The 25207-nt window shown below is 44.4% G+C and overlaps 1 protein-coding gene across 2 annotated transcripts; it reads right to left on the bottom strand.

The window, feature by feature from the left end:
* Positions 1-6219: 6219 nt before the first annotated feature.
* LOC146359753 (sulfotransferase 6B1-like) lies at positions 6220-24370 on the bottom strand. 2 transcript variants are annotated; one of them, XM_084828033.1, is made up of 7 exons: positions 24036-24370; positions 19046-19191; positions 17193-17282; positions 15074-15197; positions 10562-10707; positions 9835-9991; positions 6220-8052 (listed from the first exon to the last, which is right to left on the bottom strand). In XM_084828033.1, exons 1-7 carry the CDS (start codon positions 24325-24327, stop codon positions 7922-7924), a joined length of 1086 nt encoding a protein of 361 aa, XP_084684159.1. In that variant the 5' UTR covers positions 24328-24370; the 3' UTR covers positions 6220-7921. The 2 variants fall into 2 exon arrangements, with proteins under 2 accessions (XP_084684159.1, XP_084684160.1); XM_084828034.1 differs by having other exon boundaries at positions 10562-10656.
* Positions 24371-25207: the final 837 nt, after the last annotated feature.

Below are 25207 nucleotides of genomic sequence, written 5' to 3'. Positions count from 1 at the left end.
CTTTTACAACTTAACAGCTCAACAGGTAGAAACTAGATCTGAGCAGCAGCATCCCTATGCCCTAAGTTAGAACAGTTGGTCCCCGTTTGAAGGGCAATTACTGGCAGACCCCTGAATATAAGGACTAGGGAGAATCCCTCCCCTTTTCCCTTGGATCCTCTGGGCGCAACCGTTCTTTGAGCGCGAACCATTTGGCGCCGCTCTCTGCATCTGCACCGCGCATCCCCCCCAGTCTGCTATCTGTGCTGAGTCACTCCCTGGACTGCCTTCTAAACTAGGATTGTGGGTGGGAGGAAGCTCCGTCAGCTGTTGGTCCTGGGAAAACAGGAGCGCGCTCCTCTCCCGAAGGAGTGACTGCTCTTCCTCAGCATCAGAACTACTCTGGGATTCTATGGGCTCAGTGTCCACCCTGACAGTCTCCCACCAAAAGTACCTGGGTCTTGTCAGGGTTCAGCTTCAGCTTATTTCTCCCCATCCAGCCACTCACCGTCTCCAGACATTTGGACAGGGATTCTACGGCCAATCTTGGTGAAGATTTGAACGAGAGGTAGAGCTGCTTGTCATCCGCATATTGATGACACCACACCCCAAACCTCCTGATGATAGCCCCCAGCGGCTTCACATAGATGTTAAATAGCATCGGGGAGAGGATGGAACCCTGTGGCACCCCACAAGTGAGTGGCCACGGGTCTGAAACCTCCTCTCCCAGTTCTACCCTCTGGTACCTGCCGGAGAGGAAAGACCAGAACCACCGTAATACTGTGTCTCCAATGCTCAACCCCTCCAGGCAGCCCAGGAGGATACCGTGGTCAATGGTATCAAAAGCCACTGAGAGGTCGAGGAGAACAAGGAAGGAGCATTCGCCCCTATCCAAAGCCCTCCTCATATCATCCACCAAGGTGACCAAGGCCATTTCTGTCCCATGCCCAAGCCTGAAGCCCAACTGAAATGGATCTAGATAATCAGCTTCTTCCAAGTGTGCCTTCAACTGCATCGCCACCACCCGCTCAATCATCTTGCCCAAAAATGGCAGATTTGAGACTGGGCGAAAGTTGTTCAGAACTTGGAGATCCAAGGAGGGCTTCTTTAAGAGCGGTCTTATCATTGCCTCCTTGAGGGTTAATGGCATCACTCCCTCCTCAAGGGAGGCATTCACCACCGCCTTGATCCCCTCACCTAGCCTCTCTCTGCAGCTCATAATGAGCCAAGATGGGCAAGAATCAAGTAAGCAGGTGGTCGGCCTTACAGATGAAAGCACCTTGTCCACTTCATCAGGAGGAAGAAGCTGGAACCGATCCCACAAAACTGGTTTGCCACAGGCTGCCTCTTGCTCACTAACTATATCCACAGTGCATGGAATAACGCTCCTGATCCGATCAGTTTTATCCACAAAGTGCCTTGCCAAGGCCTCAAACAAAATTTAACAGATTTTGTTAAATCTGTTCTGTCTGTGTTTCACGGACTGTCCTGCGTCTTTCGCTCCATCATTTCATTTGCTCATTGACGGAATCATACTGGTGTTGCAAGGGAGCATGGCCAGTGTTTGCAATTCCCTTCCCCCTTCACAGTGCCTGAGGGTCTTTGTATAAACAGCCCTATCTGACATGAACAGCCTAAATGTGTTTGTGGCACTCAGCTAACTGCTGTTGTCTCAGCATCCACCAGAGGCACGTTCTCATGATGTGGCCCACCTGCATCCTGCCCCTGCTTGACATCTTTTGTTGCATGAAAGCAAAACACACTTTCCTAAAAGTAGTGCACCAGATTCCAGTGGATTTAAATGTATCCCACTTCTAGATCTGCAGCCATGTGCCAGTCCATGCCCATAGAGGCACACCAGTGATCCAAATCCCACTAAATCAGACTAAAATGATTAAACCCTATTACCTAGATCTACTAGAAACAGCCACCTAGCAAGATGCGCAATGTAATCAGCATAATTGCTGTTTGTATTGTTTTGTTCCATGTAATCATGGCTTTGATTCAGTGTTGTATCACTGAATCAAATTCCTTACTAAAACTATACATAAACTGAACTGCAGCAGATGGTCAGTAAAACGCAAAGGGAAATGTGAAAAGAAAGAGATAAAAAGTCTGAACAACTGCAGTACAAGCATAGATGGCGAGCCTGATAGGGGGATTGTGAAGGTTGGCCTGATTAGGCCTCTTGGTTCAAGCAACCAACCAAGCTGCCTGATGGGACTTAGAGAATGTGTGTTTGTCTGACTATGAGAAGGTAACTGTGACTTGCTCATTACAAGCAAGAAATTCCTATCCACCAAAGTAAGCTCATCCCTAAAGATAAGACAGGTGTGCTGAAAAGATCGTTGCTGAGTTAAATTAGTTCTTGAGCATGCATAGTGTATTTTCTCTGTTCTCCAACTTTCAGTCTGTATAAATGCATCCTGTTTTCTTTTTTATGTGGTGAGATACAAGGTCAACGGTCTCTCCCTCAGAAAGCCACGTTTTAAATGTAGGATTTTAGGCTGGTGTAGAAATCCCCTTAGCTGGGCAGACAAACCATTCACTAACAGTACATCCGTCTTGTCGGGACTGGGTCGCAGTTTACCGAACTGCTTCTTTGCTTCTCAAGTGACCAGAAAAAAATGGTCTGTCCTACTCTTAGGGATATTGGAGGAATCCATCTGGGGGGTGGAGCTTGGCGCAAATGGCTCCGGGAGGGGGAGAAGCAGCCATTTGACACAGCGACCCCACTGTGTGCAAATGGCTCCTTCTCCCCCTCCTGGGACCCATGGAGGGGCAGAAGAAGCCATTTGCGCACAGTGCCTGTGAGTTCTGGTGGGCAGCCTGTGGCCCCGCTTGCTAAAGCAAGCCAAGCTGGGGGCTCAGGGGAAATCCATCGAGCCCCAAGGGGGCTGGATTTCCCCGCACCGGACATCTCTACCTACTCTTTTGCCTTTAACAGGAACAGCAGCAGACTGATCTGCAGAAATGACAAGTGAAGCTTTTCACAGGATGGGCATAAATGGTATCATATGCTAATGTCTGCACATCATGCTGCCAATAAATGCAGGCATGTCACTCATCCTAGTGCTGAGCCAAAATGCTGCTGCCCTTTTGCTATCCTATGCATAGGTGGTGCCAATGGCGGAGGGGGGATTTTTGTGATGTTTTACGTGGAACAATAAAGCCTTACTTTGGGGATTCGGAGGCAAATGGCAGATGTCTTACCTGTACAAAGAAGTAAGGCCTCATGAGACCTCCTCAGTAGCACATGGAACGTGGAGTATCACTTTCTGCCAAGAATACAGGGTCATTTTAGTTGCTGCTCCCCCTTCTCTCCAGGGCAGGGAGTGAACTTAACAATAGCGGCATGGGGGTCCTGCAGCGGCTAACCCAGCAACAAACCATGGTTATCCGCTGGGTTCCTTAGCCCCTAAACAACCCAGCGATCTGGGTTCAGAGAAAGCTACACTAAACAACCTACGAAGGAGGCGACCATGGGTTGCAGAGTAAAAGCAGAAGTGGCAGGCGCACTGCAGGCAACATGTCCGCTTTCTCCCATTCTTGCACGACAGTCCATGGGTTAATACATGGGTTGTTTAATACATGGGCTGTCGTGTCATGTGAACCAGGTCAGGGTGCGCTTTTGCAAGATGTGAACTGTGCAGAGAACGTCGGCTATTGAGCGATATAGAAATGTAATAAATAAATACTAATGTGCTGCTCATATGCCTGCCTGTCTTGCTTGCCTGCCTCTGTTGCTTACATTTTACACACACACACACACACACACACACTATATTAGGGATGCCCATTGCTGAAAAATCTGGCCCTTTGGGGGCTTGCCAGATTTCTCTGGCAACCCCGACTGGGTTTGTATTTGTGAGCTGAGCCACGGCTTTTTCCAGAAATCTGGGAACTTTTTTTTTTAAATTTGCATAAATAGACATTTTTGCAAATTGCACCTGTAATTTGTGCAAATTATAAGAATCATGGCTGCAATTTGCACGAATTACACAAAATGCGGCTGCAATTTGCACAAATGTCTATTTATGCAAAGAAAACAAATACAGAAAGTCTGCCAGCTGGCCTGACTCACTGCAGACTGAGCTGGGCCAGCTGGTGGAAGATGAAACGGAGCCCAGTGGGCAAAGCCAACAAAACCTTATTGAGCTCCACGCCGCAACTGGATTCCTCCGACACACACGTGTGTGTGTGTGTGTGTGTATATATATATATCTATATATATATATATATATCAGGCCTAAAGCTTAACAAGCAGAGCTAAAAGACTCAGGATCTAAATGACACTGCAAGTGAAGAGACTCATATATCTCCATGTCTCACTGAAAGGAATTGTGAGCATTGTGGCTTATTGTTTTTTATTATTATTTACACTTATTTGTAAATGATATGCTTACTGTATGAATTAAAGACAAATTTTAATATTTCTCTTTTAGTTGGGCAGATGAGTGGTGGGTCAGTTTAAAGGCACAATCCTATGGCTCGCTGGGGACTGCTGGGAGTAGTAGGGCTTTTTTCTGTCTAAATATGCATAGGATTGCATCCTAAAGCTATTGTTGGTCTTCTCCAACAGTAGTTGGAGCTGTAACGTATCTTGTCCGTTGGTTAGAGCCATTCGTTTTTCTCTTTCTCATCCAATTACCTTACTCCTAACTTGCTGTTCCTGTTTTCTTCCACTGAAGACATGTAGTCAGTATGGTGTAATCAGTACGGTGTTGGACTAGGGGATGGATGGGCGTTATTTGGTATTGCTGCCTCCTGTTAAAAAGGGAGTTAGCAGAGAAAAAACAAAAGGCAGAACAGAATGAGTGTTTACTAGTCCCACGTGCACACAATAGACTGAAGAAGGAGACCATATCCTTCTTTGGTGAAGAAAAGGGAAACATGGTTTACCCATAATATTCTTGCACATACATACAGGTACAGCGTAGGGTTTCCAAGGAAGTTTGTTCAGTCCCTTTTGTGTTCCATTACACAAGCAGGAGTGAGAGAGCAACCCATGTGTGCTCCCAGCAATGGAGGAAGGCGGGGGGAGGGCGGCGGCGGCAGCAGGAAACTGTAGGCTATAGAGAGCCTAAGGCAGGCTATGCTTAAAATTCCCATGCATTAACTCACTAACTGCAACACTGCCCCCTTTCTGTAACTTGCAGAGGAGGATGAAATATTCCCCAAAGGGATTCCTTAATGTAGTTCTGCTGCATGTGAGGCTAACTGATTGTCTCAGAAATACAAGTATGCTGCTAACAATAAAACTATGTTCCTTTGCAGACCTGACATAACTCACACTCTCTCAGTCACAGCCCCCACCCCTAAATATGGGTATAATTATCGTAGCCTTTATTTGTAGGGGCAGAGTATTTTTAAAAATATTTACAAAGTTAAACAAAAATCTTCCACAAAATAATACCTGAGTTAGAGAGAATATGATCACCTGTCTTTTCAGGGTGGATAATGTATTACCCACTCACAGCTACACTAAGAATCTTTCTACATGAGGCTTTTACTGTGTGCTCGTGATTGCTCGCTCATAGTTTGTGGGTCTTTTACACAATGTTGTTATCCTCCAGGGCCTTTCCTGTGCTTTGCAAATATTATTGCAGGGGTGTGTGTGTGTGTGTGTGTGTGTATGTTAGAACAAGTACAGTGCAGTATTTGCCTGAATTGAGTTATAATTCTAGCATGTAATTGCGCAATTTCACTATACCACAGCGCCAACTAGTGGCTGTATAATGACACATATAGAAAAGCTGAGAAGGAAACCCCCCAGAAAAAGACACATGTAAAGGAGCCTGTCTTAATCCTGCAAAGAATCCGGAAGCAGAACCCCTGGTAAAGGTGAGGGAGAAAACCCTCATGTAGAAATGCCTCAAAGAAGTAGTCACTTCTGCACCAGAAAAGACTTTAAACAATGGACCGAAAATTAACCAGGAACTCCCTTGATCAGTCAATGAGTGTGCCATTCTACACTTACTTTAAAATCTCTATGTGTAGGATTGCTCCACACAATGTCACTAATAGCTGTGCCTTCACTCATTGGTTAAAAACAGTGAAATGAGGCTAACAGGTGAAAATGAGGTTCTGACTTTGCCTCAATAGGCCCAAGAGTGTAACCAGAGCTGCCTTACGGCTATTTAGAAATTTAGTATGTTTGAAAATATATTTTCAAACTTACGCAGGAGAATAGTGGGTGCTCTTCAATCTGTTAAACAAATGGAAACATGCCACACAGGAAGTATTGGTATGAATGTTTTATAGGAAAAAGCAAAAGCAAAAGAACATTACATGCAGAAGTAAAATGTGAAACATGCAATGCAATGATTATAGTGAAAATACATTTGTACCCATGAAACACAAAGCCATGTATGACTGTTACATGCAAAGATTACACTATGCAAAGTACACTACAGTTTAACTTTTGCTGCGGCCTATTAGCAAACAGTATTAGGAAAACTATATTAGATCATCAAATAAAATACCTATAGCATACAAAAGTTATAGCATGCCAAACTAGCAGCAGTTTGAATTGTTCCTTAGCTCCACTTAAACTTCCACCAGCTCAAATTAGTTAAGGGTGATTTTTAAAGCTTCCACCCATATATCAGTGTAGTCTAAACCTTTAGGGAAAAGGAATGTATAGCTACCTCTCTCAAGCAGAGATCTGAGTAACATCTCTCCAGTGGACTGAGATGTAGATTGGAGGAGACCTTTCCCCAGGGCCAAGGCGTAGGACCCAGCAAAGCCCAGATAGGAAAATTTATCCAGGTTGGAAGTGAAGAGAATGTTTTAAAATGAAAAAAGGTGGTGAATTTTGAGCCTCACCAGTGAGTAAAATAAAATGGGGGTGGGGGCAGGCATGGAAGCTGCTCAGGAACTAGGAATCTAGCCACAAAAGTCTAGTTCAGAAACTAGCTGCAGCCTTAAAAGCTGAAGAAGGAACATGGTCAAAGTAAGAAATGCCCCATTTTCTCAAAAAGAGGGCAAACATGCAAACTTTGGCCCCAAGGTTTCCAAAACTAGCACAAATCTATTACCCAAAAATGAAGCTATTCAAAATGGGAGGGGACCCTGCAAACAAAAGAAGGAAGTGAATTGAAGTGCCTCTCCCATGGTGCAGTTGCTTTTTTATTTCACTGACTCCTCTAAACTTTCCTGCCTTCTGATTGGCCTTTTTCCTTCTTTCCAGTTGCCAACTAGAAATTTAGTTCTGGATTGGTGGAAGACTGATCTGGTGGGCAGAAACCTGCAAATACAGTCTTTTTCCCAAGGCTTTCCAGGGTACACGGGAACATTCTAGACTCACAGAGCTACTAGCTGTGAGGAGTAACAAATACTCTACCAGCCCATAGTTCCGTGGCTTGGCCACTGAGTTGCCAGCATCTCAGACTCCAGGCAGCAAAAACTTTCTGCCGTCAAGGAACGACAGGTCTCCTTGTGAATCAAAGTTTTCTCCCAAAGTTTTCTTCCATTCCGTGGCTTCATTATAAACCCTGTGTTTCCAGCATCTGAACTCAAAAAGGGATCTGATTAATAACAGGTTTGTTTCTCACAAAATCATTGGGCAGAATAGTGTTTGCAAATTTGGCCTCATGTCTCTGGTTCTACAACAGCTAGAATCTGTTTTTTTTTTTCTTTCTTTTTTTAAAGCCAGGAATTGGGTCAGCTAATAGTGCAAACAGGCACCAGGAGGCATGGCTAGAATTGATTGATTGATTGATTGATTATATTTCTGAGTCACCACACAACCAGGGTTCCCTGGGTTACATACAGAAAAAAAACTCTTAGAAATATAAGATCAAATCAATAAGAGAAAACATTTAGAGCTGGGTACAACCCCGGTGAACTGGGCAGTACAGAAGTTCTGCTATCAAGATACTGTGTCATACTACTGGAGACAATTTCGCAGAAAGGCAACACTTCTGGGGTAATTGCCTCCTCAGATCTTGCAATAAACCTCATACTTCATCTTTGCTCCTAGTTTAGTTCTGGCCAAACACTCTTCAAATTTTGTATCCATTGCTTGGTTCTGAGATTCTGTGAACAGGCTTTTCCAGTCACCAATGCATCCTGCGAACATTTAATAGGTATATGAGCAGTTGTAATACATGTTGAGAAGGTATTTTGTTAAAGTGGAGTCTCTCCTGTGTCAATTTTGATGAAGGCTCAGGCTAAATAAGACAATTCACCTTTATAGAGAGCAATCTTAATGGATTGCTCCTGATTTGAACATCACACAGGTGTTTGATAGGATTTAGTACTATGGAACCATGAAGATACATGCTATTAAACACCATAAAGAAAAGTCACCCCCCACAAGCACCCCTGATTAACCACAGATTCACAACTAATTTTTCAGAGATGAGAGTGCATTGGTTCTCAACACACAATCATCTCGTCAACCATCCCTTATGGGAGACATTTCCAACGGATTTTTGAAAGAACGAATCCTTTATAATCTGGCTCTCATTAAAAAACTAAAATCCTATGTATCCACTAGTGAAACCAGGCAAAGGGGGCAGCAGAGAGGGCTAGCTCCACACTTGAGACACTCTTACTAAAGGGCCCTCAAATAGGCCTAGTACTCCTGTATCAGTGTCTCCCCTCCAAAATGTTGGTGCCTTCTGGTGGACAACCTCCTACCTTGATGAGCCCCAGTACTGGTGGGCAGTGTTGGGGCACTGAGAGAAACCAGTTGGTGTTGCCCTCTATTGGAGAAAAAAACAATGAGGAGGCATCTCCTCATAGGGGGATCTCTACACCTCAAGTTTATTGCGCATTCATGGTTGCTCACTCACTGAATTGTGCAGGTCCATTACATGACATCGTCATTGTGCAGTCATTATTCCACTGTTTCCTCCCACCTATCCAGTGCTTTCCTCAAATGCAAAAAATGGGGTATTATTTTCAGATATGTGCAAATGGAGCGCCTTGTCCTCCCTGTGTATTTCTCCCCTAGCGAGAATGAAGTGCTGAGTGTGGTTGTTGGGGGTGTGGTCATGATGTCGAAGATGACGAAGGTCTGATGGGGGTTTAGCCTTCCCGCCCCTGAGCCATTTTGGCTCCTCGCCATTTTCAGCCTGCCTGTTCAAAACAGAGCAGCAGAATGGCAGAGCGGCAGAGCATGGTGGCTGGGGGGGGGGGGCAAAGTGGAGGAGCAGCAGAGGGGCTAAGTGGTAGGGACTGGCCAAAAGCATGGAAGAGGGAGGTGGGGCCTGGGGAGATCGGTGGGGGAGCTGTTTGTATGTCAGTCCCCATCCATCACTAATGTGCAAGTGGAGGGAAAGGGGCAGGAACCCAGGAGCAAGTATCGCTGAACCTGGAGCGTGTGTAATGCCTCCTCACGGAAGCATAACACTATGGGAACAGCCATCTACAGAGAAGGAAGCATGTGTGAAGAGAATCAGTTGTGATCCTGCATTTAAAATGGAAGCAGAAAGCCCCGTTTTAAATGCAGGATTTTAGGTTGGTATACAAATCCCCCTGGGCAGGGATCCATGGTGGAGTGCCAGGCCTTAGCAAACTGAAGATGGGAGAATGTGTGTGTTTTTTCCTTCTACTATTATCCTCCACAATTTCTGAACTGAATTTATTCCATCAAATACACAATATTGTTGTGTATTTTTGAACTATAAATCAACAACCGGGAGGAGGACTTGAGCGCCAGGAAATCACAGGTATGAATTGACATATAAACCTTGCTAGCCTTTGGAATACCCCTAGCATAAACCCCATTTTAAAAACAACAAAAACACACAGTGTCACAAGTAGAGGAGTGAAGCAGTGGCTGTTTCCTGGGAAACTATTTATGGAAAATCTTCTCTCCACCCATCCCATTCTCCAGAAATTTACCTTTGCGGAAAAGAACATCTCCAAATGCTCCATGGCTCTCGTGGGCTCTCTCTTTCATAGCTTTGAAGCTGCTCATTTCTACAACTCTTTGAAATTCTTCTTCATTCAGGGAAAACCCAAGGAATTTAGCTATTTTTTTCAGTCCCAAATTCAGATCCTGTATTTTAAAAGAAGCAAAAGATAGCACATTGCACATGTCAGAAATATTACATTGCTGTTGCACTGGTGTGGCAAAAAGAATATGTCTGTGAACTAAACTTTATGCTGAAGATGAACACAGATGTAATATAAAAACAAAAGCCACACTTGCTTCTTCAGCCATGATGTCAGTCCAGCTTCCACATGCCATTGCAATATCTGTAGTGTTAGCCCAGTGTCCTCGGAGCTTTGTAATATCTAGAGACATAGAGTGCCCTATGGCTCCCTTTATAACTATTTCCTTGTGTTTTCACAACTCTGGCTATGTTATCTCTCAAGAAATCATGTGCTTGGCTTAGCAGCTGGAGCAGGCTGCACGTCTACACAACAGTAGCATTATGGACATTTCAGAAAAAATGCAGTCCATTTTCTTCATTGAGCACGAGGAAACTGGACAGACATGTCTGTATGCGCTCATCACAGAAATGAAATGCACATATAAAGGGTCTTGTACATTTATTACATCCACAGTACTTCAGAAAGAAATCACGTCTGGCATTTGCATCCCAGGAGCCAGTGTTAACCTCACCTCCTTCAGCTCTTCGTAACTTATGGCCATGACGTTTTCATCATTGATATACTTGTCCCATTCTTTAATGTAGTCAAAGTAGGAGCCCCAACTCACTGGAGACAAAGAAGAAGTGAGCTGCATGATTTGTGTGGTGTAGCATCTAGCTGGGTCCGGGCAGAGAAGGGAAGGGAATGAATTAGACACAGGCTAATATATTGGCCACAGTTTTATTTGCTGCGGATCCTTTCATTGGATAGCCCACCTGCTGTCCGATTCCCCCTTCCTGGCCTGCATGCCAAGAGCATTGGTGGTGGATGGCAGAGCCAGGGGCTCACCATGGCCCAAACCCCTAACATAAACTGCTTTTCCACCACCAAGATGTGGCAAGCTGCAGCCCCTATAATGGCCTGGTCTTGGTGCCACATCCCCAAGACCCCTTATGGGGATCCCCACTGTGGGGGAGTGGACAGCCTAATCCCACTCCCCCTCACAAATGGATCCAGCCCAGTGCCTATCATGCCTACATAGCTGTGACATAAAATGTTATAAAATGAAGCATCACAAATAATTCATGACAGTACAGATCAACTTAGAGCTTCTTCACATGGACCTTTTATCCTGCTATTGAGGTTGCTCACTCACAGAAGTTTGCAGGCCCTTTAGATGATGTCGTGAACCTCCAGTGCATCTCCTGCACTAAATGACCCTTATTCCATTTTTAAATAGATTGGAGATAATGAGCTATCAAATTACCCCCCTTGTGTTTGCTTGAGTTCTCTTCATAAAAAAGGAAAAGCCACAATAAGAGGAGCTAGACCAATGAAACATATGGAGGACTCAGATAAGGGGGAGAGGGAGGAGGAAAGGGGAGTAGGAAAAGGAACTGCATGTAAAGGGAGTCCGTCGTGATCCTGCATTTAAAATGGAAGCAGAAAGCCCCATTTTAAATTAGGGATTTTAGGCTGGTGTACATGGACATCACCAGATGGTCAATATCGAAATCAGATTGATTATGTCTTTTGCAGTCAAAGATGGAGAAGCTCTATGCAGTCAGTAAAAACAAGACCTGGAGCTGACTGTGGCTCAGATCATGAGCTTCTTGTTGCAAAATTTCGGCTGAAATTGAAGAACATAGGGAAAACCACTAAACCATTCAGGTATGACCTAAATCATATCCCTTATGAATATACAGTGGAGGTGAGGAATAGATTTCAGGGATTAGACCTGATAGACAGAGTGCCTGAGGAACTATGGACGGAGGTCCGTAACATTGTTCAGGAGGCAGCAACGAAATCCATCCCAAAGAAAAAGAAATGCAAGAAAGCCAAGTGGCTGTCTGATGAGGCTTTACAAGTAGCTGAGGAAAGAAGGGAAGCGAAAGGCAAGGGAGAAAGGGGAAGATATATCCAACTGAATGCAGAGTTCCAGAGAATAGCAAGGAGAGACAAGAAGGCCTTCTTAAATGAACAATGCAAAGAAATCGAGGAATACAACAGAATGGGAAAGACTAGAGATCTCTTCAAGAAAATTGGAGATCTCAAGGGAATGTTTTGTGCAAAGACGGCATGATAAAGGACAAAGAAGGCAGGGACCTAACAGAAGCAGATGAGATTAAGAAGAGGTGGCAAGAATACACAGAAGAACTATACAGGAAAGATCTTAATGTCCCTGATAGCCATGATAGTGCGGCCACTGAACTTGAGCCGGACATCCTCGAGAGTGAAGTCAAGTGGGCCTTAGAAAGCATTAGTAACAACAAAGCTAGCAGAGATGACAGTATTCCAGCTGAGCTATTTAAAATCCTAAAAGATGATGCTGTTAAAGTGCTGCATTCAATATGCCAACAAATTTGGAACACTCAACAATGGCCGCAAGACTGGAAAAGGTCAGTTTACATTCCAATTCCAAAGAAGGGCAATGCCAAAGAGTGTTCCAACTACCGCACAATTGCGCTCATTTCACATGCCAGCAAGGTGATGCTCAAAATCCTACAAGCTAGGCTTCAGCAGTATGCAAACCGAGAACTACCGGAAGTACAAGCTGTGTTTCGAAGAGGCAGAGGAACTAGAGATCAAATCGCCAACGTTCGCTGGATCGTGGAGAAAGCAAGAGAATTCCAGAAAAACGTCTATTTCTGCTTCATTGACTATGCTAAAGCCTTGGATTGTGTGGATCACAACAAACTGTGGCAAATTCTTAAAGTGATGGGAGTACCAGACCACCTTACCTGTCTCCTGAGAAACCTGTACGAGGGTCAAGAAGCAACAGTAAGAACCAGACATGGAACAACGGATTGGTTCAAAATTGGGAAAGGAGTACGACAAGGCTGCATATTGTCACCCTGCTTATTTAACTTATATGCAGAGTACATCATGAGAAATGCCGGGTTGGATGAATCACAGGTCAGAATTAAGATTGCTGGGAGAATTATCAACAACCTCCGATATGCAGACGATACCACCCTAATGGCAGAAAACGAAGAGGATCTCAAGAGCCTCTTGTTGAGGGTGAAAGAGGAGAGTGCAAAAGCTGGTTTGAAACTCCACATTAAAAAAACGAAGATCATGGCATCTGTCCCCATCACTTCCTGGCATATAGAAGGGGAAGAAATGGAAGCAGTGACAGATTTTACTTTCTTGGGCTCCAAGATCACCGCAGACGGTGACTGTAGCCATGAAATTAAAAGACGCTTGCTCCTTGGGAGGAAAGCTATGGCAAACCTAGACAGCATAGTAAGAAGCAGAGACATCACCTTGCCGACAAAGGTCCGTCTAATCAAAGCTATGGTTTTCCCAGTAGTAATGTATGGCTGTGAGAACTGAACTATAAGGAAGGCTGAGCGCCGAAGAATTGATGCTTTCGAACTGTGGTGCTGGAGAAGACTCTTACGAGTCCCCTGGACTGCAAGGAGGTCAAATCAGTCCATCCTAAAGGAAATCAACCCTGAGTGCTCATTGGAAGGACAGATACTGAAGCTGAAGCTCAAATATTTTGGCCACCTAATGCGAAGAGAAAACTCTCTGGAAAAGACCCTGATGCTGGGAAAGACTGAAGGCAAAAGGAGAAGGGGACGACAGCGGATGAGATGGCTAGATAGCATCATCAATGCAATGAATATGAACTTGAGCACACTCCGGGAGAGAGTGCAGGACAGGAAGGCCTGGCGTGCTATGGTCCATGGGGTCACGAAGAGTTGGACACGACTGAGCGACTGAACAACAACAAAGAGATGCTCTTATTTACAACAGAAATAATCTTGCAATGAGGAAGGCAAAAACCCTGCACTGTATTTGACAATTGGAATGCAGGTAAAATTTTTTCTCAGGTTGTTAACCACTGACTAGGCCTACTGCTACCAGGAGTGAGTGGGAGGGTGGGTAAGTTGGCAAGGGCAAGGGCAAAGCACTATTAGAGGCCTGCTTTTATGGGGCGGACCAGAGTGAGAACAAAGGAGAAAGTTTTCACTCTGGCCCACCTTTTGGCCCTGCCTCTATCAAGTCAGTTGGAGCCCTGATTGGCTCAGCCATAGGAAGGCGTGGCACCGTGGCTTCTTGCCAGCCCCCTTCCCCTCTTGCTGCCAGACCTGTGTGCCCCCACAAATTACAGCTCCCTGGTAAGCAGGAAACTTAGCATAACACTGAAGCTTGAAATTTGCAAGTCACTGGAAGTATTCTCAAGAACACATCAATGTTTATTCCCATTTCAAGAATGAGTAAATGAGATCATTCTCCCACAGTAACTTTGACGAATAAATTAACTGCCCACCTAGCCACATATCATGCCTTACTTTTAATTGTAATAAGATCTGGTATATTTGAGACAGGAACCTCTCACGGTTCAAGATCAAAATATATTCAAACCAAGTATTTGGTTCTCTCCTTAATTGTGGCAGCAAAAATGAGGAATCTGCAAAGGGGGTTGCATGTCTCTCATTTCTTAATAAAGTGGCTCAAATATTTTAACTTGACCTTCTAGTACCCGATAATGCCCAGAAACAATCTAGCAACAAGCAGACCTCATCAAGGATTGCAAACACATGCTTCCAAAGATTAGCATCTGACAGAAGTCATGCTGCTAGATTATGGACCAGCAAAAGTTTCTGGACCACCTTCAAGGGTACCCTGAGATAAAGCACATTGGAATCAATGCAGATTTTTTTTCTTTTGTTAATTCTGCGCCCCCCCCCGGGGGGGGGGATGTCAGGATGAAAACGGGACGGGAGAAAGCTTAGATCCCTTCCCCTCCTGAAGCATCATGGTCTCAGTCTGGATCAAGCCCAAGCACACTTACATTGAGGTAAGTAATCCCATCATGCAAAGCCCTGCTATGTGTGCTTTGAAAGATATGCAGTTTGGCCCTACATTCTCTATGAAAGGATGCAGTTGGCATATCAGCAGAGCTGTCAGAACGAATTCATGGCTACTTGCTGCCAGTCAGACATCCAACCATGGTTGTGGCTTGAGGAGGAGTCCTCCCAAACCGTTCAACTGATCTTGTTTATTAACAATTGCTGCAAGACTGAAGGGATACCTTTCCCATTCATAAAATCTGTGAAATACGCATCCCATGTTGAAGGAGGAAAGTAAGACATCTTATTGTTAAAATGAAAATAAGACACAAGTGTGTCTTTTGGATTTCGAATCAGCACCAGTATCTGAAACAGAAGAAAGAGATGATGCTTTAAGATTTTGTGCTCCAAGTTCCTTAATTACACAGCTTATTCTTCAATGGAGCCTAAGTAAGTCGCATAAAGGAATATTAACATCAATAAATACTATAATTTCATTTACCTTCATATATGTTTCCTGCCAAGCTGGTAAGAAAAACTCTATGGCCTTCTAGGGGGTTCAGCACATGGAGCTTTTATCCTGCTACTGAGATGGCTCTGTCACGAAAGTTTGTGGGCTCTTTAGATGGCGCTGTTACCCTCCAGGGTGTCTCCTGCCATTTTCCCCAGCCTATCCCATGTTTTCCCCAAACGGGGAATGAATGTAGCCCATGGAACAGGAGCGCCGTGACCTCCACGTGAAATTCTCCCATAGCGGAAGAAACCGCTCAATCTGCCTGCTGTGGGTGTTTGTTTTCAGTTGCTGGGGGTGTGGTGAGAATGATGAAAGCATTGAGGATAGGAGCAGGGTTGCAGGGAAGGAGACCTGAGCAGATTTGACAGGCGCAAGGTCAAGAATCACCTGCAGATTGCGTCTCCTGCCTCTGCATTTCTCAGTTGGAGGGAGAAGAGGGTAAAATGCCTCCCTGCAAAGAAGGGAGACACATCTGATCCCCTACCCCACCAAGCTCAGAAGCGACGTCCTGTGTTGTTTCAGAGCACACTATTAAGTTCAGTGGGGCTTACTCCCAAGTAAGTGTGCCGAGGGTTGCAGACTTACAGGATGATCTTACGTCTACTCAGAAGTAAGTCCCATTGAATTCAACACGGCTTACTCCCAAGTAAGTGTGCGCAGGATTGCAGACTTATATTGTGGTATTGTCTCTACTCAGAAGTAAGTCAGAGGTTTCCTGGGGACTGTGAGAAAACAGTACAGCAGAAGTTGAGCTATGGAAACAAGCACCACCACCCCCTTTGCACACACACCAGGGAGGGAGGAAGGCACTCCCTCAATTCAAACCACATGGCTGCCGTGTAAAGGAGCCCTTCCTAATCCTGCAAAGAAACTGAAAGCAGGAAGCTCCAGAAAGGATGTGGGTTTTTGCAGGGTTTATGCTTAATGTAGAAACATCCTAGGTCAGCCAATATGTGAGCATGATTACTTGCAATGACTATCACAACAGCCTCTCACACTATGATGTTGCTGGAACTTATTTGTAGGCATATTTATTTTGTCCCTGTCCTGCTCATAAAAGTCCCTGTGGTACAACAGGGTGCGTCAATTGTACCGTTGTGCTCCTGCACCCTTCTCCAGAGAGGGGAGAACTCGCAGGGGCTTCAGCACTTACTCAGATTTCAGTTTCCTAGAACGAAGGCACAGGAGACTTGTGGCGTTTCTTTTATAAAAGGTTTATTTACACTGTGCTCAAGATGCGGGCCCACAACAACACCATCCAATCATCCCGGCTTCTCCTCAGCTGCCTAGAGATCTTCTACTGAGACAAAAGCAGCTCTCACCTTTTGTCCCTTCCCTGGCCTCACTTCCTTGTATTCCCTTCAGCCTCACTCAGCCCCTTCCCTTGGCCTAGTGGAACAAAGGTTACCAATTCAAGGGTTAGAGTTGGGGAAAATCCTCAATCTCTTTGTACTCAGAGACACTGAGTTGTAAGGGATCCCTGGAGGTAATTTAGACTGACCTCAAGCACATAACAATACCATGCTATGAAAGGCTGACATTACCAGATGTGACATTATAACAGGGCGGTAAATAGCCATTTGCTTGCTTGCCCGTGGTGAGTAAGAAGAGATTCAAGGTGATCAGGCAGGCAGGTGTGACTAAAACTAGCCCTTCCTTCACCCCTCCTTAGGCCAGAAATTACTAATAATTTGTCACAGACCACAACACAGCTAGAGATAATTTGTCATGCACAATCACAGCAGGAATGCTGGTGTATACCAGTCTGCAGTGCTGCACTGCTACACTGAACTGAATCTTACATTGAACTCATCATAGGTTAAAGTATATAAGACCTATGTACTCACCTTGGCCTTGTTTTTGAAAATAGATGTGGGTATGGAATGGGGAGAGAGATGAGTCACGATGATCCTTCTGGAAGGTAGTTTTGTCATCCTCTTTAATAAACGAAAATAAGCACCAAAATCAATATCAAATGTCCTGCTTTTGCAGCTACACTATATTAAACACCACATATAACAGAAGCACTGCTTTTCAGCAGATCTCTAGGACCATTATTTCACTAGCTCTACTTCTTATCTATGTATTTAATTCCTGTCTTGCTCAGTTACAAAAGGGCAAAATAACATATTCACTTCACAAATTATGATTTTCCTAGAGACATACCACGTCTGTGTAGAAAGCTGCACTTGGTCCATATGATAAATGCAACTGTCTCATTGTGTGTACGGTAATCTCCCTTTTAAACATAGTTTTTAAAAACCTGCTGTGGGTTAGAAGGGACAAGACCAAGAGATGATTGTGGAGAACAATTGTGTTGGATGACTATCCATTGACCTCAGTGGGACTTTACCAGCTAAATTTGGGCAGCGTAGGAGCGTCTGCAACATAAAATGCCTACTTCGCATTCATAAACCTTCAATGTGCAATCTGCAGCTGGTACCTGAACTGAAATATTTTGCCATTACCTGGCACTAAGCTGCTGCAAAACTGGCAGTAGGCTCCTGTGACAGACTTCTGTATGTATACATACAACATCACTGCTTGGGCTGTCTGAGAGTGGGGAGAGCAGGGTTCTCCCTGCTGAATCATCAATCTGGCCTTCCATTTTTTTTAACCAACTGCCACGAAATCTCCCTAATTTCAGGAATAGGCACTTCTTAGGAATATCCTAGGAATATCCTAATTTCAGGAATATCCATTAGATGTAGGAGAGCTAGCCTTCATTTAATTAAACACGATGATGAGCTTGAATTCCAGAACTGGCCAGTTTCTCTGTTAATAGATCAATTAGTTTAATGGAATCATTTGTTAATATGAATGACACAATCTCTGTCTGAAATCAGCTACATTACAGTTCTCAGTAGCTGCTAGTCATGATGATAATCGGAGGCAGTATGCCTCTTAATACCAGTTGCTGGGGAACATGAGAGGAGGGTGCTATTGCACTCATGTCCTCCTTGTGGGCTTCTCATAGCATAGGCATCTTTTTGGCCACTGTGGGAACAAAATGCTGGACTAGGTAGGCCTTTGGTCTGACCCAGAGTGGCTCTTCTTATGTTCTTAACCATGTCTGCAGCCGAGATTGAATGCCAGAGCCAAAGCTGGGGTTGCGACTCACCACTGTGCTGATGATATCTGTCCTTGTCAACTGTGGAAGTCCTGAACTGTTGCCCGGATTAGGGACGGACGGACTCACCTCTGTCCATGCATGCCTGTAATCATGTGTAAATAGCTGCTTTACAGCCACCATTTATGTAAAAGGCCTTTTACTCCCTGAAAAACCAAGCTGCCATTTTTACGCAAAATGACGGCTTGCTGAGGGGTCAGGTAGCCATGCGCCGCACACTGGGTGCCTGAGGACCATGTGGTAGCTCATCCAGGGAGCCGAGCAGGGGCGGGTAAATGGCACTATGCACGGGTTGGAGTCCGGGAGGCCAAGCAAAGGGAGTCTGCCAGACTCCACCCCCCTTTCGGATTCCCGCAACATCCCTAGCCTGGATGCAGTCATGGACTGGATGTGGCTTAACAAGTTCAGGATGAACCCAGACAAGACAGAGGTACTGTTGGTCATTGCAAAAGCTGACCAGCCTAGGACTGCACCTCCCATCATTCCCAGCCAGCATGGCCATTGAGTGTTCCCTGTCTGCTGTTCAAAGGGTAACTGTTTAGCCTCAATCATCTTGATTACCATGATTACCTTGAATGTGCCTGGATCCCCAAATTCAAGGCGCAGAGCCACTGCCAATTCCTCTTCAGTATTAATTCTCTCTTTCATTTCCTCTTCTGTGTATTTTGCGGCGGTAATTTCCAGGCTATTTAGGATTTGATCAAGCCAATTAGTGCCTGAAAGAGACAAAAAATGTGTGGAGTATGTGCTTGAGGCTGACACACCTGATCACCATGCTCTTCAAGCAGCTCTTTTTTAAAAAGCACACATGGATCCCTGCTGCTCAAGGACACCATCCAAAAGTTTTCCCCAGTGCACTCTTTTGGTGATCTCATAGAACCCATATAATCAGAGACGGGGCCTCAATGGTCACCTAGTCCAACCCCCTTTTGATGTAGACAGTTGCTTGCTACAGCAACCCAGATTGGTGGCCTTCCTGTCTCTGCTAAAAAACCTCTAACAAAGGAAGGTCCGTTCTCTTCCAAGGCAGACAGTTCCACTCATCCACCCTATAAAAGCTCGTTTTAGCAGTGACAAAATGTGGACAATGAAGTTTTCACCTGTTCAGAGTAGGGATGTGTGAATCCACCCATGTCTGGCTCAGGGGGTGGATTCACACACCCTCTCTTGGGGCTCACTGGATTTCCCTGGAGCCCCCAGCATGGCTTGCAGATTTCAGCATAATTTTTTCTCTGTAAAAATGGCAAGATGGCTGCAGTTTGTGTATCTTGGGCAAATTATGCCCGTAATTAGCGCATTTTACGCAATTTGTGGCTGTAAAGTGCCTACATATGCATAATTTGCGGCCACAATTTATGCAAAACTAAGTATCTTATGACCACACATTGTGTAAAATATGCTAATTATGTGTGTAACTTGTGTATCTTGTCATTTTTACAGCAAAAAATTATGCTAAAATATGCAGGTTGTGCCGGCAGGGAAATCTGATCCACTGCAGATTCCACAGGTCGGATTCTCGGGAATGTGACATCATTCAGGTCCATTGAGGATTTCTCCAGCATCCCTAGTTCAGCGGAATAGTGGTACATTCTGAAGTACAGGCACTCGTCCTAACAGTCTCACAGAATCATAGAATAGTCATAGAATAGCAGGGTTGGAAGGGGCCTACAAGGCCATCGAGTCCAACCCCCTGCTCAATGCAGGAATCCAAGTCAGAGCTTCCCTGACAGATGGCTGTCCAGCCTCATCTTGAATGCCTCCAGTGTGGGAGAGCCCACCACCTCCCTAGGTAATTGGTTCCATTGTTGTATAACAGTCAGGAAGTTTTTCCTGATGTTCAGCCGGAATATGGTTTCCTGTAACTCGAGCCCATTATTCCATGTCCTGAGATCCTGGCCTTCCTCTCTGTGACAACCTTTCTAGTACTTGAAGAGCGCTATCATCTCTCCCCTCAGTCTTCTCTTCTCAAGGCTAAACATGCCCAGTTCTTTCAGTCTCTCTTCATAGGGCTTTGTTTCCAGTCCCCTGATCATCTTTATTGCCCTCCTCTGACCCCTATCCAGCTTGTCTGCATCCTTCTTAAAGTGCAGTGCCCAGAACTGGACACAGTATTCCAGATGAGGCCTAACCAGTGCTGAGTGAGGGGGGGACTAGTACTTCCCGGGATGTGGAAACTATGCTTCTATTAATGCAGCCCAAAAGAGCATTTGCCTTTTTTGCAGCCACATCACATTGTTGGCTCATATTCAGCTTGTGCTCTACAACAATTCCAAGATCCTTCTCGCTTGTAATGTGGTTGAGCCACGTATCCCCCATCTTGTAACTGTGCATTTGGTTTCTTTTTCCTAGGTGCAGAACTTGGCATTTATCCCTATTAAATGTCATTCTGTTGTTTTCTGCCCAGCGCTCCAGTCTATCCAGATCACTTTGCATTTTGTTTCTGTCTTCCAAAGTATTAGCTATCCCGCCCAATTTGGTGTCATCTGCAAATTTGATCAGCATTCCCTGCACCTCCTCCTCCACGTCATTAATAAAACTCTTGAAGAGCACTGGGTCCAGGACTGAGCCCTGTGGTATTCCACTCGTGACCTCTCCCCAGTTTGAGAAGATCCCACTGATGAGCACTCTTTGAGTCCGATTCTGTAGCCAACTGTGGATCCACCGGATCGTTGTTTCATCTAGCCCACTTTGAGTTAGTTTGCTCATCAAGATATCATGGGGCACTTTGTCGAAACCTTTGCTGAAGTCAAGATATATTATGTCCACAGTATTCCCACAGTCCACAAGGGAGGTTACCTGATCAAAACATGAGATCAGATTCGTCTGGCAGGATTTGTTCTTGACAAATCCATGTTGGTTTGAGTAATCACGGCATTGTTTTCAAGGTGCTTCCAGATGGATTGCTTTATCATCTGCTCCAGAATTTTCCCAGGGATTGATGTCAGACTGACTGGTCTGTAGTTCCCAGGTTCCTCCTTTTTACCCTTTTTGAAGATAGGGACCACATTAGCCCTCCTCCAGTCATATGGCACTTCACCCATCCTCCATGATTTCTCAAAGATAATAGACAGTGGTTCTGAGAGTTCTTCTGCGAGCTCCTTTATTACTCTAGGGTTCAGTTCATCTGGCCCTGGAGATTTGAACTCTTTCAAAGTAATTAGGTGTTCCTTGACCATATGCCTATCCATCTCAAGCTGCAATCCTGCCCCTTCAGCCTATACTTGACCTTTGCCAGGGGGCTCATAGACCTCTTTTGGGAGAAGACTGAGCCAAAGTAGGAATTGAGCACTTCTGCCTTTTCTTTGTCATCTGTTATCATTTTGCCATCCTTATTTAATAGCTGAACCACCATTTCTTTCCTCTGTCTTTTACTATGCACATAGCTGAAGAAAGCTTTTTTGTTGCTTTTAGCATCCCTCGCTAACCTCAGCTCATTCTCAGCTTTACTCTTCCTGACGCAATCCCTGCAATTCTGTGCCACCTGCCTGTACTCTTCTTTTGTTGCTTGGCCTTCTTTCCACTTCCTATATGTGTACATTTTTGTTTTCAGGTCATCTCTAAGCTTTCTGTGAAACCACATTGGCTTATTCTGTTGTCTTCCACCTTTTTTTCGTGTTGTAATTGTGCCTTGAGAATTTCCTATTTAAAAACTCCCACCCATCTTGGACTCCTTTTCTTGTTAGAGTTGCTTGCCATGGGACCTTACTTATCATTGTTCTGAGTTTATTAAAATCAGCTTTCCTAAAATCCAGGGTACAGGTTTGGCTTTTGCTTCCTTCAGAACCATGAACTCAAATATAACATGGTCACTTTCCCCCAGAATTCCTGTAACTGCTTCTTTACCCACTAAGTCATCTCTGTTGTTTAGGATCAAGTCAAGGATAGCCGATCCTCTAGTTCCTACCTTTACTTTCTGTAGGAGGAAGTTATCTGCCACACAAGTCAGGAATTTCCTGGGGGGGCCATGTTTTGCAGAATTTGTCTCCCAACAAGTATCAGGGAAATTGAAGTCCCCCATTACTACTACATCACGCTTCCTTGAAACATTGGCTATTTGTTTTTCAAAAGTTTCATCCTCATCTTTTCCTTGATTGGGTGGCTAGTAGCAGACTCCGACCACCATGTTCCTTTTATTCTTTGCTGCGTTTATTTTAACCCAGATGCTCTTGATGGGGCTACCAAGCTCATCCTCCTTTATTTCTGTGCAGAGATAAGTATTTTTAACATATAGTGCAACCCCACCTCCCATAGCCATGGCCACAAGGAGAGTCCAAAATGCAGGCTGCTGTTTTGATCTACATCTGACTGTGTCTGTGTGTGTTTTAGAGAGCAGCAGTACATACCATAATACCCTCCAAGAGCAGGTCTTTTGCAAAACGCATGCATCTTAACTGAGACCTAGCCACCCCCAAATACTTAGCATTACAGTAGGGATAGCTCACAAAAATATATTGCGGCTGAGAAAATCCATTCCCCCCTAGCTACTGTGAGGATTGTAAGAGGGAACAGAGAAGTCTGGTGGGGGTGGAAGGGGAAGATGATGTGAGCATCCCACTAATCAAAAGGTCCAGCACTCTGACCCTTCGAGCCCTGGCTCCACTACATTACTGCATCTGTTCCATATTTACTCAGTGAAATGGAAGCAGGTCAAATGCCATTAATTTAGATTTAATTTATTTATTTGATTTGTGCCCTGCCTTTCTACCAAAAAATGGCACTCCCGGCAGCTTTCCTAATTCATACCCTGTATTAGGGCCAAACTAATGGCTAGATTAGATTTTTCTTTAACGAATAGGTGGCACTGGAAGGGGGGCTAACTCGACTGGGACCATGTGGCAGTGTGGAATTGCTGCCATTGGTGCAATTTCAAATAACAGATGCCTTGGGGGAAGGATTCCAGGTCTGCTAGCAGGTGTGAAGATGATGATGATGATATTTATTTATATCCTGCCTTTTTCCCAATAGTGGGACTCAAGGCGGCTTTACAACATTAAAAACCTGTACAGTTAAAACAAATAAATAGAAATATACAAAAGTTAAAAATATAATTAAATCATCAATAATATTAAAATTGTATAAAATATCAGAATTTAAAAAGCAACAACAACAATATAAACAATAGTATCAATCCATCATACTCTCACAGGTCCAGACTATCTATCCCCAAAGGCCTGCTGTAACAAAAAAGTTTTTGCCTGCCTGTGGAAACATAACAAGGAGAATATCTCATATATACCTGAAGAACTACTGATTCACATCCATTTTATTTAGTAGTTTATATCTGCACACCTTTCATATAACATTTTTGTTAAGTTGGACAAGACAGATACTAATTTCATTTCATTTTTTATATTTCTATACTGCCTTATAGCCGAAGCTCTCTAGGTGGTTCACAAAGATTAAAAACAATTGAAAAAATTATACAAAGTGCAAAACCATTTACATAAAAACATATGAACAGACAGCACAAACACGCACAACATATATCTAATTTTTTTTTAAAAACATCAGCCAAAGACAATGCAGGACTTGATTTAAACGCTTATTATATTATACTCACCGGTTTTAGGATATCCTGCCAGGATCACATCATCTATCCTGGCTTCAAAGGTTTCAAGAGCTTGTAAAGTTTCTGGTTGACAAAGAATAACAGGATACAAAACACCCTTATAGGAGAAGAGCTTATCTTCTGGGGCTAGGTTGGCACCATCAGTCAATATCTTGTCCAGAAATTGAATAGCATGTTTCCTGTTCTTGATCATCTTTCTTTCCTCCTGGGATGGGATCCTGATGCATCTGAGGCTGGGATTTGAGTTGCTTTTCCCGAACAGACCAACATTTATATAGATCATCAAAAAGGTAATACTTTATCAAAGGTCATGGCGTGTATGTGGTGGTGGTGGTGGTAGGGTTTGAGGAATAAAGTTACTGTTTAACTGAGAGCACTGTAAAGAAACACTAGCCTTTGCTTTCCTCTCTGCAGATTCACTGCATTTGTTGACATCTGGATTGCTGATTATCTCCGAGATGCACAGTGACATTCAATTATGTCCCAGGAAGAAAAATTGGTTTACATGCAAGAAAACAGAGGAGGGGAGAAAGATTCTTCAACAGGTGTGATAAAAGTTCATGAAAAGTAGTGTTGGCTGAATGGAAGCAAACAGAGATAGAATTAGGCAGGGCCACCGTCCAGACCTGGCACACTTGGGCAGCTACCAGCACCCCCATGTTCTGGGAGGGTCCACTGTTGATGGCTGTCTTCAACCCCTCTTAATTTCTTCTCTGGCCCAGCATTCCCAACAGCACCAGGTAGCCACCATTTAATTTCATACAGTCCTCCCAACCCTGTGACTTTATGGGGCATCTTGGGAAATTAAATGGGTGGCTGGATTCAGCTTCCAGGGACTGCCTGGAGCATTTCCATCCCAGCCAAGTAACCCCTCCAGGGGCCACTGACAGAGGTGGGGCCCTGTCTGTCTGTCTATCATCTATCTATCTCTCTCTCTCTCTCTCTCTCTCTCTCTCTCTCTCTCTCTCTATCCATTGATATAAAATATCTACCAACTGACGGTAAAACTTCATGCATCTGATAGAATCAAAGAGGCACCATCTTAAAGCTGTGGCAGCCATCTCAGGCAGCCTCCTACAGCAGAAAATCCCAGAGGAGGATAGTCTTATCAACTGCCTTGTTGACACCAACAGTAACGGTCTGTTACATATCAGGTACAGCCA

This window comes from Heloderma suspectum, chromosome 1 (assembly GCF_057233095.1).
Source record: "Heloderma suspectum isolate Gila_16-S chromosome 1, 16-S_ref, whole genome shotgun sequence".
Classification (NCBI taxonomy): Eukaryota; Metazoa; Chordata; class Lepidosauria; order Squamata; family Helodermatidae; genus Heloderma; species Heloderma suspectum.
This window is presented reverse-complemented; position numbering and strand designations above follow the sequence as displayed.